This window comes from Fringilla coelebs, assembly GCF_963513975.1.
Source record: "Fringilla coelebs genome assembly, chromosome: 5".
NCBI lineage: Eukaryota > Metazoa > Chordata > Aves > Passeriformes > Fringillidae > Fringilla > Fringilla coelebs.
The window spans coordinates 29,580,828-29,596,063 of NC_140033.1; the positions used below are offsets into that span (position 1 = coordinate 29,580,828).

At 37.8% G+C, this 15,236-nt stretch overlaps 1 protein-coding gene across 1 annotated transcript in view; it reads left to right on the forward strand.

Moving 5' to 3' along the window:
- The window catches only part of TMEM117 (transmembrane protein 117), a 179,468-nt gene that overhangs the window by 71,326 nt on the left and 92,906 nt on the right, over window positions 1-15,236 (forward strand). The window contains exon 4 of the mRNA XM_084206039.1: window positions 2,606-2,705. Coding sequence (XP_084062165.1) covers window positions 2,606-2,705 — 100 coding nt within the window. The remainder of the gene's footprint in view (window positions 1-2,605; window positions 2,706-15,236) is intronic.

The following is a 15,236-nucleotide window of genomic DNA, read 5'->3' on the forward strand; positions in this document are numbered from 1 at the left end:
TTCATTTTAAGCGGGCCCAGATCCCTATTTTAAAATAGTCAATTTCTCTTTGAGTCTTGAAAGAAAAATAATACTACAGAGATCATAAAAGACAGAGGATGCAATGCTAACAGTTAATGAAATAGTGATGTATTTCATTACTATTTCTAATAAGATGACAATGCTAAAAATATTCTTCCTGTTCATAAAAAGTTGTAGCTGTATTTTAAACAGTAAATGCACTTAAAACATGCACAGTTTATATTCCTAACAGTTTCTTTATAATAATATGCTATTTTGACACTAACTGAAGGTTGTCAATTTGCATATTTAATTCAGGCATTAATTACTTGTAGACTGCAATGCACAATTTATAATAGGCTTCTTTGATGTTTTCTTGTTTTAAATGACAATAAGAACTGTTGGGAAGATGTGATGCTTTCAAGGCCTTTCTGTGTATTTAAGTATTGTATCCAGTTCATTCAACCTTATTATAAGCCTTCTGGTACTTCTAACGTGCCTAAAAACAAGTAATTACACTGAGGATTTCGATTTCCATTAATAAGAATTGCTTCTGTCTGGTTTGATTTCTCTTCTCTGCTAGGTAATACCTGCCTTCAGGGATCAATGACCTCTCAGCCTTTTTGGTTAAGCCTCCTTGTGTCAGGGTGGCTGTGGCAGGACTGCTCTGTGTGCCAGGGCTACAGGGACGGCCCAGGGGGCTTGTTCTCTGGGGGTGTTGTGCAAGTGTTTGCTCACTGTATACCTGTAGTCATGTGTAATACATATAAAAATGTGCAGTGTGCATAAGAAAAGGCAAGAACCCTGGGGTTTTGTATGTGTCTCCCATTGATGGAGAAGACTAAGATATGCCTTGCATTTGAGGGCACTCCTTACAAGTGACACTTACTGCCGTGCCTTCTTTGTGACCAAGACACCTTCTTAAGGAATGCAGACTTGATTATTTTCTGCCTTCACAGATGCTACAAGAATGGCATGCCCAAGCTACAGGAAAAAAGGAATTCCAAATATTTTCCAGTTTTAAAGCATCTAGGAGAATATATCTGGGAGGGTTGTGCTTTCCTGTTTTCAGTCTTTCTTTGTTTCTGCTGTTGCCCTCTCTTGGAGACAGAACATTGAAGCAGGGAGACTTTAGGCTGACCTGATGTTCCTGTTCTTGGGTTCTTGCATCCTTATTTATAACATGATAAATTTAGGATACTGATGATCTTTTAATTACATGGAATGCTGTTAAAAATAGTTTGTATTTTTTTTCCAGCAGAAAATTAGAGCCAGCATTTATGGTCTGTTCAACAGAAAAATTAAACAGATGGCATTATTGTTAGTGACATACCAGCTGAAAGGTCATAATATGTATAATGAAAATGGCTGTTACACTAGGACATCTTTCATGTGCCATGAAACTATTCACTGACAATAATATTTCTGCTCTGCAACATATTAAATTCTTTCTAAGAAATTATACCACATTTTGCATGGACTAGTGCTAGCAAGACCTTCTATCTTGATCAGATATTTAGATTTTTACAGAGCTGGCCCAGAGAGGGGAATCAGTTTGCACTGATCCAATTGCAGAGATACTGTCTGTATGGCTCCTAGGCATTGCAATATTTGGTATGTAACAATGGTGAGATTTGAATAATGGATAGCACAGCATTCAAGGACACTTTTACACGTAACTCTGTCACTTATGCACACTCCTAAATAGGCATAACAGTACATAAAAATGTTTACAAGTGTCTTGAAAACAAATATATCACTTGTAAAGTTGAAATACAATTGCCATTAATATTAATTTTCATCATTATTAGCTCTTGGGGAGAATTGCCTCTTCTTGATCACTACAAAGGTCTTTTAGAAAAGGATATCAGTATATTAAAATGTATGTTTTTTCAGAAAGGTTTTAATCCAGAACAAGTAACTTTACCTTCTTCATTGTCCACATAGCATCTTGGTGAACTTGAAGTCAAAGTACCAAATGAGGTTGGTACTTTGGTTGGTACTTCCTATCTGTTGCATTATTTAAGCAGAATGGAAAATCCTTCTTTCGGATTTAAGTAAAATATATCTGTGAAAATAAATTGTATAAATCTAGAAACAGTGACATCTCACTGAAATTTTGCAAAACTTGCTTACACTGATGTGTTAAAAAAGTGGTTGTATAACTGATAGAGTGAAAAGTCAAGCAGCTCAATTATCTTTTTAGAGATACCTTAAAGATTTTTATTTTTCTTCATGAAGATTTTGCAAAGTCACGGATTTGAAAAATGTTGTAGTTCTGTTTGTATAAAGGAAAAAGATAAAAAAGCATAAAACATTTTCTGCTTCCAGAAGCTTTACATAATCCTAAAGTCTTTGCCAACTGTTATTTTAGCACCTTCAAAAGAGACATGGACTTCAAAATCAGATTCACATTGCATTTCTAATTGAAATTGAACCGTATGGGTTCAGTTCTATGTCAAGACTCAGATTCTAGCAGAAAAGTTATTATGAAAGCCATGGGAAATGTTTCACAGATAATCATAAATTTTGTCACTAATGCAAGTTCTTTGTAACCACGTTGAGCAAATATGTATATCTTATGTTTGTGTTCTTGTTTTCACAGTGCATACATTATAACAGACTTCATGGGCATCAGGAATGAAAATTTTATGAAGGTAGCTGCAGTTGGGACTTGGATGGGAGATTTTGTCACAGCGTGGATGGTAAGAAATGTAATTACATTTTGAAAGGAAATGAATATGTTTGTTGCTTTCAAGAGAAAGAGGAGAGGAGAGAAAACTCAATTTCTCTAACTCAAGTGTTTCAACCCTGAAAAGTAAAAAGTTAACAAGTGCGTAATGACAGGTATTCGATTGACAGTCCAGAGGAGCTTCAGTTAAAACGTATCAAGGAGATTTTTTTTTTAATGTGAGTGACAGTTTTGCCATTGGCTTCTGCATGGTGGCCATCCTTTGCTATGAAGTAGCATCACAACTTGCTACCCCGTGAAACAGTGAGTAACAGCTAAAGATAAATAATTTTAATGAAAAGAATTAGAAGAAAAACTAAACAGAAAGATGTGATAGAGAAAAATGGAATGAGAGGAGGAACACAAGCCAATTACATGCCAGGATTTGAGGTAGTCTGATCTGACTGATTAGTTTTGATCTAATTTCGGACTTAGAAAAATAAAATTTTCACTTGGATTATACTTCTTACAAAGGCATCTTCTATGTGCAAACCAAAGGTCAGCTTAGTAAAAGAGAACCAGAGAATGACAGCTAATTTTTGGTAACAAAATAAAGCATCTGCACATTTTAATTGTTCAGAAAAAGCATTTCTTAAACACAAAGTGATGAAAGTGAATTTAATTGTTTTTTAATATTAGGTTTTTAAGATTTATGTAGGTAAGATTTTTAGCAATTAGATTTTAACAATGTCTTCTACCCTCCATATTTGGAACATACTTACAACAGACAGAAGGGGAAAAGAAGCCTCAAGGATTTTTTCAGGATGTTGTTCAGCATGTGTCTGTGGCTTGTCCAAGACAAGCCGTACTCTGAAATGGTGGCCATGAAAAGCAAGTGCAGAGAAAATAATTTGTCTATGCTTTACAGTAAGGACATCACAGAATTGGTGCCTTCCCCAATGTTGACAATTAATGTGGACTTCTTCTGAATTGGTAATAAAATTCATGAGTACTTCTGAATACCTTTAGCCTGCTTTTTTCTCATGGACTTCCATACCTTTATTCCACTATCAAAGAAGAGGTGATGCTTAAACTGAACTGAGAGAGATCATGTGCATCCTACACATGTGACTTCGGGCTCCAGTGATAAAGACAAGCTGTTCTACATTAGGTCTTGTGGGGTTTTTTCAGTCCTTCTTTTCTTGTTTCCATTTCCATAAAAAACCTCCTGTTTTGTGCAACACTGTATAAAGCATGGAAATGGTTGATTCAAAAGGCACAATCTTGATCATTTTCTGGGTTCTCAAACCCCTCTCAGGTCTCTTCAACAGCAGAGCCACAATTGGATTGTGCCACAGCAGATTCCTGTGGCAGATGGAGTTATCGCCCAAGAATGGGAGAGAGACTAGGAGAAACTGGTTTGATTAGAGGAGACTGTTTAAATTAGTCTGGTTCTATTAGCTTTCAGGAAGAGTGGAAAACATGGGATTGGAGGGTCAATGTGTTTTAGGACATGCTTTGATTGCATGAGGAGATTTAAGAGGTGTAGTGATTCATGTTTAGATCTTCAGGGCGAAGGAGAATAGTGATATTGCTTCTGCAACACAAATCTCCAGGCAAAGTATATCAGCCAGGCAATGGAAATGACAGTGTTCAAGGGCAGCTAGGCCTGGGAGCATCAAACAAAACTGCTACAATTTCAAGGTCTCTACCTCAATTAGTAAAAGATGAGATTGGACGTGTATGTTGGTGCATGGACATGTACATTGGCACAAATCATCTCCCATGGCGTCTAATTTAAGCAATCCATCTTATTCCATATGAACAGAAATTGCTGTGTTATTTATATTTGAATTTACTTGGCCTTCTGCTTATAAAGCCCAGCATCAAATTGATGTCAAAATAATATGGGTCTTTCTGTGATATTATATTTTATGAAGTTTCCTCATCCTGTTTCAAAACAGAATAGAAAAAACAAACCTGTAAAGGAACTTTTGTGAATCTTCCCATTCACAGCAGTGTTTATATTTTCTAATGTTTAAGAAGCTTTTTTAAAGAAGTCATCCATCCATAGACTCTAAAGCAGAAGATAAATATGGAGATGTAGCCTTCACTTCACTGTATTTGAACCATACTAGAATTGGGATCTTATTCCTTATTTCATTAGAAACTTTGGCCATAAGCAGAAGCAAAACAGATGGGATTCCAATTTAAAAATGAGTAATCAATACACAATACTCTTACCCCAGGACATGGAGGGGTAGCTTATTAAATCAGGACAGTGATTGAAATGGGAAAATATGTATTGGATCACTGTTTGTTTTGGATTGAAAAGGCAGAAGTAAGACTTTCTCCTCAACACTTCCTAGCTGACTGTCTAGTTTTGTGACAGGATCTGACACAATTTGTAATAAAATCAGCAATATTATTTCCATTGTGTGTAATGAGAATGGGGCCATGCTATGGGTGCACAGAACCTTCTCCTTTGTACCTCTGGACAGGAGCATCTGCTACTAATAAAGATCTTTGCTGAAATCTGTAGTGAGTGTTAGATATTCTGAAGTCTGTGAAGAAGGGAAATGGGTTCAGTACACTGACTGTGTCTCTGCACTTTTTGCTCTTTGAAGCCATGGAAGTATGTCTTGCAATCTTGTACCTGCTTTGACATGCCCTCCTGCTCCCATAAAAAGTGCATTGTCCTCATGGATAATGCTTTTGAGGCAGACACCACAGATTTTTGCACAGTAGGACACCTTGGAAGAAAGGCTGGATTCCACCCAGACAAACCTATAAACTAGCAATTACAGCTGCCTTCTGGGAGAGTGCAGGCAGGCTGAGGAAGGAGCTGATTTGAGGGCAGAATCTCTGATGATTAGAGTGGCCTCTCTGTGAAGATGAGCAACCTGCTGCAGCTGTGTTTTTGTGAGGGACACAGTCCTGAGCGTGTGGGGTAAGGCATGCTCAGAGAATAGCTGCAGGAGTGAGTGGGTGGCACTGAAGAGTGACCCTGAGAGCAGAGTAGGGCTGGCTTTCAGACTGTCTGAAAGGGAACTGTTGTTCCCTTTTGGTGGTGGCTTTTTGGACTCTACAAAAATTGGCCCTGAGCTGTGAAGTATACTTTACCACACGGCGAGCTTTGCTTACCAACTGCCATTACCATTTTTATTAAAGACATATTGCTGCCTACAAATCCTACATGAAAGAGGCTAAACAGCAGAAGTTCAGAAGTTGTACCTATCTTAGACATTGCTTGCTAGGATTATCAGAAGCTGAAGCAGTTGTCTTCAGCCAGTGTCCAGTACTGATCTCTATGAATATACCAGGCTGGTCCTCCTGACAAGGGATCCTATTCCTATTTACCTTCTTTCTGAATGGCAATTTAGTTGAGATTCTCTTTTCCCATGGTCATTGCTAGGGAAAAGCGGGGACATTTGAGAAATCACTGAGCAGCAGAGACTGTGTTTGCTCCTCTTATCAGAAACAATGATAAACTCTAGGGACGATTTAGTATATTATTCATCAAAGTAGTGTTTACCGCAGATGTATCAGCACCAGAGAAGCCAGGAATTTTCCCATCACTGTGCTTTAGCGCAGCACTTGACAAAATGAATGTGGACTGAATCATTGTAGCCATTCCTGACTGTTCTTTTTGACACCTTTGCTTGACTTCAGTTTGACTTCTCCCTTGTGTGGAACAGTGAAGACTTCTGGGACTGTTTCTCTTTCATCATCTTAGCAGATGAATTAGTAGGAAGTTAGGAAGTGGTACTTCCAGCATAGTCTGGATAGCAGAGTGAGAGATCACTATTGTTCTGCTAATCCAGTGCTGACCAAGACACATGGTATCCACATGGATGGATGGATGGATGGATGGATGGATGGATGGATGGATGGATGGATGGATGGATGGATGGATATGGAGGTAGAGACCTTCAGCCTAAAGCTTCTTGTCAGGACACAGTATTGGGATTTCAAAAGGTTAGTACTGAGTAGTGCATCTACACCTCCCTTACCTCATTAGTGGAACTGGATAATGACTCCTATATACACAAGTTGCCAGGGCTTCTGTGAAGTCTTTTAGGGAAGAGAGTCCCTTCATTGGGTGACATTCTGAAATATAACTTTTGGTGGACTGCTCGTCCCCTTGATAAAGATTATCTGATCTTATGCAAGAAGGATTTTCTGTTCTCTGAGATTTTCAGCTTTAGCTGTAAAAGCTCCAGTTTTTCAGCCTTACAATTCCAGGGGGAAACCTCACACCAGTTTGTGTTCTGGCTTTGCTAGTTGTGAAAGAAATAGATTTTGTCCATGTTTTTTTTTTCACTCACATTCCTCTGTTAAACATTTTTTTTCTTCATCCTCTGGTGAAGAGACTTTCTGTATTTTTGCATTTTATGTGATTAACATGTCTTACCTGGGCAGTCCCAGTGTAACCAGTAGAGGGGCCTGTGGCTGGTTTGTAAAGAATACTCTAAAGGGCTGAAACCTTCCTTGGGATTCTTAATGCTATGAACATCAATAGTTGACAGGTTTAAGTTCATGGATACTGTCATACAAGGGCACAGTAAATCTGTAGAGTCCTAAGCCAGAATGTTTTTTTGTCACATGCACCATATTAGATCTCAGGATACAACTGTAAAAAAAAAAGTTCCTCCACCTGGTCAGACCAAAATTCCACCCAGACTAGTATCCTACCTCAAACATAAGCAGCAGCCAACCAGGAGAGTAAGAACAAGCCAATAGTATGTGGGAGGGTCCTCTAATGCTCTCCTGAAATGTGTGCAATTTTGTGTATGTTATGACTCTTGATCTTAGAATTGTTTTGGTCTTATTGCAACGCTTTGCATTCAACTACAAAGAATTTCATCTGCCAATTTATTGCCTAGGCGACTTTCTTCCATAAGCACCTTTCCTAATTCTTCACATCCAGCAAGCCATCATCCTTTTCACTGTGCAAAATTTAATATCATTATAAAGCTTTTTCACCTCACTGCTCATCCATTTTCCCAGGTTGCTTAGGAATATGACGAATAACTGCTTCCCCTGCAAAAATCCCTGTGGAACTCTGGTAATGACCTCCCTCCATTGCTAGAGCTGTCTGGCTAACCTACTTACCTTCTGTTCCCTGTCTTTTAATCAGTTATTTATCAACATAAAGACCTTCCCTAAAGCTCTGAGTGTTGAGTTTCCATAGAAGCCTGTGACGAGGAATTTTTCAAAAGGCTACTAGAAAATTCAGCTTTGCCTATTTCAAACACATCTCCTTTATCCATGAGTTTTGTTGACCTCATTCAGTAATTATGTTCTGAAATATCTCCATTCCTGTTGTTTACAGAGCCAGCCACTTAGCTCCTTCTGCAGCCTCCGATATTCCCTCTGCCATTAAAGAGGTATTCTAGCAATGTTGGCTGGCCCTGAAAATGCTGTTTGCAGGAAAGACAAAGTCACAGCTCAGGAGCTGTGTGAATGTGTGAAAGAGTATGGAGACATCTTCATCTGCCTTATCAGTGAAAGACAGTGAGCTTATTTCCTCATGTCCATCTTACCTCATCATTACTTTTCTCTGTCCTTTTTCCTCAACACCTCTTTGTTTTATGGCCTGGGCATTATTTTTCAGGTGAAAAAAAAGTTAAGCTGGGAGTATTTTGTTTTGTATGTTCTTGCATATAAAAGAATGCTCAGCAGAGCCTGAACACGGCTGTTGCTGTTATGTTGAAGACAGGAATGTCACTGCTTGTGGTAAGATCTACATTCTGATTATGGGCCTGTGTTTCATGTTCAGAGAACATCAACCATAGATACATAACCACTCTTTCCTGGAATCTTGTGTAGTCTATGGATTTCTTTGGCTGAACAGGGAGGCTCTCAAGAAGTTTTTGATATTTTCATGATTGGATGGAGTTGTTGAATCATTGTTTTGAGCACAGTGACATTTGTCTGCTAAAGTAATTTTTTGAATCTGAGTCCCTCTTGGTAGTCTTGCTGAGAAACGCCTTTTTTTAATTCCCTGCTGTACAGACAGTGGACACAATCTAATTGCTGTATTTTATTATAGAAGTACTCAACTGCCTCAAATATATTCTCACTTGGCACTTCATTTTGAGTTTGTAAATGATGTTAGGGTGTTTCTTTATAAAGTACAAGCATAATGATCTAATGCTCTGTACAGTGTAGGGTGAAGTTACAAAGTCCATGTTACATGTTAGTAAACCTATCACTTGATGTTATTGTCTGGTAGATACCTGGTACCTGTAGAATACTCTGTGTACTTTCTTCTTCACTAATTTTTGTGATAAGAATAGATGTTTACTTATTGCCATTAAAACATTTTTAATGGCTTGCAATCTCTTGGCAAGAGTTTTAAAAGTGTTTGGAAATATTTGCTTTTGACTGTTGCCTCTGTAATCATGACAAACAACATTTATATGTAGAGTAGGATAGCAAGCTATTCAATGATTTCAAAGTGCTTTCCTTGGGTCCATTAAGAGAGAATATTATTCTTGTCCTCTTTTGCTGAGATGTAACTATCAATGTCAACATCCTAGAGTAATGAAGAGTTCATTACCACTCTGGAGAAACTAGATTAATTTACTTCTTCATTTTTATTTAATCTAAAAATGCATATGTGTTCCTAGGGTATGTTCACACAATATAAGCAACATTGATGCTGGAAATACTATCATATTGATGAAAATAGCAGAAACACTAAATTATTGCAGTGAAAATATATAGAAAATAAAATAATGTGACTAAAAAATGAAGTTTACTTTAGTACAGGGAAGGACACCAGTATAAAGTTTATGTTGAAAGAAAACATAACATCATCATTAAAAATCATAAAGTTTCCAGGATTTTGTATTTAACTTTTAGACTAAAATAATAGCCAAAAATGTTAACTCTTAAACTTACATTATTCTTGGAAAGTAATTCTTCTATCCAGGAAATTCTGTTTAGCAAAGAATAGTGCATAGGTTTGTTTGCAAGCAGTGAAGAATCCATTTTGATGCACATTACAAGGCAGTTTGAAAGTCAGGAGTCTTGAATGACTGGCACCTTTTTTAACTCATGCCTCTGTCAAGATTTGGGCATGACAATTTAGATTATGATCAGTGTCAATCTTCTTGATTGTTTCTATTCCACTGGCATATCAAATGACAAAATAAAACTGTAATTGAATTTGCAGCAGGATCTGAAGTGCCGTACAGCTAACAACTCTGCTGCTCTCGAGTAGCAGAAATGAAATTGAGCTATGAAACTGAACTGGAAGGAGCAAAATGGATGATACCTGTTCCTAAACTCACTTGCCAGGGTTGCACAGAAATGTGACTGATAACATTATTAGTATGTTTCTTTCCATTCAGAGAAGCATACAAAAGCTAGTTGCCCTTTTGTTCACCTGTCTATCTTGTTGTGGTTTTCATTTCTTTTCTTGAGGGTCAGTCTGGTTGCAGAAACATTTTGTATCTAGTGGTTCTATCTCCAGGTGATAACCACAAGTAAATTCATCAGCATAATGGCAGTCCAAATATATCCAGTCATATGAGAGCTGCTAATTTTGGTTTTTTTCCACTTTCTGGGGCATGAATGTGCTCATATCCTGCTCTGCTTCCTGACTGCCACTTAGTTATATAAGGTGGAGTGTGCCTGGTGTCATCTGAGTTCATCCAATCATCCCATCAAGTCAGATTGCACTATTATTTATTCATTGATTGATGGTGTTGCCATCTGTTCATATGCTCTAGATTATAATTATCTGCCTTTTCAAGCTTGATCTTTTTTTGTATTCCCCTGTTACTTTGTAATTTCAGTCCTGACCAGGCATCGCCAGAGGTGTTACTTCATCCCTGTCTATTTCCCAGCCAGTGAGTTCCTTCAGCTCGTTGTTACAGCAGTTACCTTTGTTGATAACCATTTTCTGGGCTCTAAAGCGTGTGCTGGTAGCAGTAAAAGCCTCAGGATTTTTTTTTTGAAGAAGGCCACAGCCAGTTGTGCCTCAGAGCTCAAGAGTAAGAAAGGCAAACCCCAAAGTCAGGCCCCAAAATATCTCCTAGTGTACTCCAAAGCAGCTACTGACATCTTCCAATTGCAAGCAAACGTAGTAGGAATTCTTTCAAATAGGTGTGACATTTTCCCAGCTATCTTTTTTAAATTTCAATGCCTATGAACTCATACACAGCTTTTTGTGACCTTGTGCACACTTTTCTTGCAGTCTGGATCCCATCTAAAAATACGGGAAGGATCATATCAAATATTAATTAGAGAAATTCTGTTCTCCAAATAGAAGTCAAAAGACAAGCTGTAAGGAGAAGATATGTCTTTCTGCAACTCAAATCTTGTCTGATTGATTTGTGTTGTAGCTTCAAGCAGCCATACCACTATAAATGAGCCTGGGGGTCCTCTATTTTCTCTTCCTTGTTGTCATACTCTCCTTTGCTCTTTTTCACGTGGAATGGTATTTGCTTCTTGATGATATTTATGCAGCACATCTTGATATATCCTGGGTGCATGTATTTAGAAACTGAAGTCAGAGCAGCATATAAATTAAAGTAACTATGCAGCAATTCTGCATTCTGACATGATGTACTCCTTAGAAATGGTGTGAATGAGTGGGTGTCAGAAGTGCTGGAGAAGTGGGACTCTAGAAATAACATGTTCTCACTGAAGATCTTTGAGTACAGATGGCAAATGTGTAAACTGTTGGAGTCTCTAAGATGGACACTTCCTCTCTGGAACAGTGTGGTTATGGATGAGATTGTAGCACAAACCTTTTCCACTGACTGGGGGAAGAAAATAATTTTTTTTCTGAAACTGAAATTGAAACAATTGCCTCGGATAAGATGTGCAATCAGGAGCTGTATGATAAAATGGGGAAAGATGGTTTAAAAAGTATTATGGAAGGAGTATTGGACCGACCATACACATTCAGCTGAAGATCTTTACTGGATTAAATATATTGTGAAGTAAGACCTTCTGTATCCACAGGGAGAGATTAGCAGCAGATGGCAGTGGTACACAGCAACACATTTCATTAATTCTGAATTCCTTCAGAATCTGTGGGATGAACTATTAGACACTCTACACACTGTACAAGGGAAAAATGAAAAGAAGGATGTTTTATTATGAAAAAATATATCACAGCACTCTTGCCTAAAATAATGTTGAGAATGTTGTACATTATCTGCTCGTCTCTACAAGGAAGAGCAGGGTTAAAACTGGTAAATTAAGAGAGACACTATTGCTGGTCTTAAATTGCATAATTTTGGTGGGTGGGTGTTCAGCTGAGAAATTTTATCTCTGATGTTGTTTTGTAGAGAAAATGTACTTAGACTATGCCCAGAAAGTAATGGCCTAATCAATCAAGTTACCAGAATATTACTCGATTTGTGTTGCATTATGCCTAAAAATGAAAGATTATTGTCACAACAGCTACAGTACCTTAAACTGTATTCCATGTTATCATAGGTCAACTCAACCCACAATACAGCAGAGCAATTAAACAAGTGCTTGAGCAAATAGAGCACAGAATTAAGTTTCCTGAGCAGTACTGCATAATATATGAATTGTAATATGAGAAGTCTTCTCTTAACAACCTTGCTCTGAGCCCTAAATTGAATTGATCAAGGAAACCTGAATTGTAAGTGAAATCACTAGCTCTGTATGGAGAAATCTTAGAAACTGTCAAACTTAGGCTTATGATACTCTAGCCAGAAGGTAATTTTTTTGATATCCTTACCTGTGATTGCGCTCAAGAAAGAATGAAGAATCAGTATGTTCAAACCCAGTTTTTACAGAAATAATCAGATAGGTTGGCTTCCAAAAGCTCTTTGATTTTGGAAAAACCCAAAATTGGGGTTTTGGTAAAAAAAAAAAAAACTTGGTCAAAACCCAAATCTAACTTGGGTACAATTCTGCTGATTGTATAAGTCTTAAAATATAAAATTTCTTCTTAAAAACTGAGATATTAAAAAGTTTCAATGGATATGAATTAAAATTCATTATAAAACTTCATTTAATAGAAAGCACTCAGTAAGATGAGTCTAATGTCTTCTTGGTCTCTTCCTATTTTCATTTTACATTACTTGAAGTGGGAACTTGAAGTACTTTTTTTAATGGAGAGAGAGATTGTTGAGTTTCACTTAAACTTTTCTAAGTACTTTTAAAACCTCCATTAAAAAGCTATTTTTGTAATTTCTTACAGTACTACACTTCTCCAAATCACAAAAGAAATCATTGCCTCCTACACTGGCAGTAATAAAAAGGTTTTGCATTTTGCAGACACTAGGGATTGATCTTTATAACAACTCATGGAGATACGTATGCTAATATCCCCCTGTTTTACAATAGAGAGCTGAAACAAAGGAAAAGGGACAAGAAAAAAGGGAATTGCTGATGGAGCTGAGACAAAACCCTGCCCTCAGTTTTGTAATCATCCCATCCCTGCTCTCCTCAAATCTTTAAGGGAAATTATTCTCTCTATCCCCACTGATGGCAGCATTCTAAGAGATATCTGCCTCTGCAAAGATGCTGAATAATTTCTTCAGTGTGAAATTGCAATGGAATGTTTGTGCACTGGAGGTACTTCCAAGTGGTGAATTCCCCTGGATGTGCTCCCTTTTCCCCTGGCTTCAGCTGTGTGTGAACCCAGAGTACATGTTTTTTCTATGATGGTTTGTTCTGGGCTCATTTCTGGCCTGTCTTCTCTTCTGCTTTGTATTCTTTTATAACTTGTATATAGCTCATATAACTGTACCAAAGGGATGAAGCTCATACTGATGTGTGGTTGCAGAGGATCAAGGCATGTATTCCCTTTCTCTTAACCTGAAGAGGTTCTTGCTTAATTTTTTTTGGCTCATCACATGACGACACAAAATTAGTTTTACCACCCAACATGCTAATTTTATCGAAAAGAAACAATTTAAGTAGAGTTATTAGACAAGATAAGCTACTTCATAATGGACAGAGTCCTGTCAGGAGCATTATCAGAACGAGGACAAATCATGTAGGTGTGATTTCATTGGTATAGCACTCTCAAAGGTCCAGCACTACTGCAAGGCACAGCTCCAGTTGCAGCACTTCAGTGTTGTATTAGGCAGGACCATAATTTTCAGACTGCAGACGTATTTTGCATGCAGTTCCTTTTATATCTCATAGACCTCCAGAATATCCATGGCAGATGAGGAACAGGCTTTGTACCTGTATGGCTTTCCACTGTGCTTTACTTGGGTCAACGCTTGACCCAGAGAATGAAGGTAGGATTTGTGTGACCAAGCAGCAGTTTGGTCCCAGAATTGGTAAGATTTACATTTGGACAGCGACAGATTTTGATATTTTATTCTGAGCTGATTTTCTGGGTTGTCTTAGTAATCAATGAAGAGAAAAAGGCCTGCTAAGTCATTGGACTATATTCGACATCTAAAATGATGCAAATAAATCACATTGTAAAACCACTTACTTCTGTCCACTGGTTATAAAGGAATTATAAGGCAACTCAGAGTTAGATATTTACATTCAAGGTGTTAAGGTTTTGTGTCCTGGGAAAACCCAGGACACTTATGGGGGTATAGAAATGCCAGAAGTTGTCCTACAAACCAGCAGAGTCAAAACATGTAATAGTTTACTGTTAAACATCCCTTGGGAATTAAGGAAGGTAAAGGAATACTTCCAGAGTGCCAAGGATTTCCTGATGAAACATTAAAAGAACTTCACATAAAGTCAGAGGTTCATGCAGCAGTGAGTAAATTAAACCATAACACAAATAAACCAGCAGGAATCCACATACAACAGCAGTGTGAAATCAAGGATTGTATGGACAGTAATGTGAACAAGCATGTCAGTGTATCCTCCAGAACTTTACTTTTGCCTTGAAGTTAGGAAGACTGCTAAGAAGAGATGTTATTTAAGTTATCTAAATTTCAAGACGTGTTTCAAAGGCTGTCGGGCACTAGTAGATGAACTCATTTGTGCGTGTGTGTGTTTGTGAAAGGCAGCCTTTCTGGTGTTCTGTTGTTACTGATACAAAACAGCCTTAATCCTTATAAGGCAATTGAAGACAAACATTTATGACTAAGCTGATCTGTGGCCACAGAAAGCTTTGGCTCATTGATTTCCATTGAATTTCTTGTCCTGTGGTGATTTCCATGTACATTCTCATTGGTGTGACCCTAGCCAGACTGGGCCTGTGTCATCTACTAAGTTTGTTCATGCTTTGCTAACCTACTATTTTTATTGATTTAACCTATTTACAACATTATCTTATGCTAGTATGTAGATGAAGGACCATTAAATAAGTTAGGCAGCATGAAGGGCCTGAATAGGCACAGGATGCTCAAAGCCAGATACTTGGGAATGATTTCAGAACAGATGCCAACACTGGCTGACTATTCCTCTGTGAGGTCTCTTTGGCTTTTTGTCTGGTCAACTCTACACCTTTTTTCTCCTTTGGAACTGCATAAAGACTTGGAGCTGAAAATATGATGTAGTGAGACCTCCAAGCCATTCTGACATTACATGGTGTTGCCCTCTTGGGTTATTGAAGACTGTTTAGTACTCTCTGGAATAAAACCTT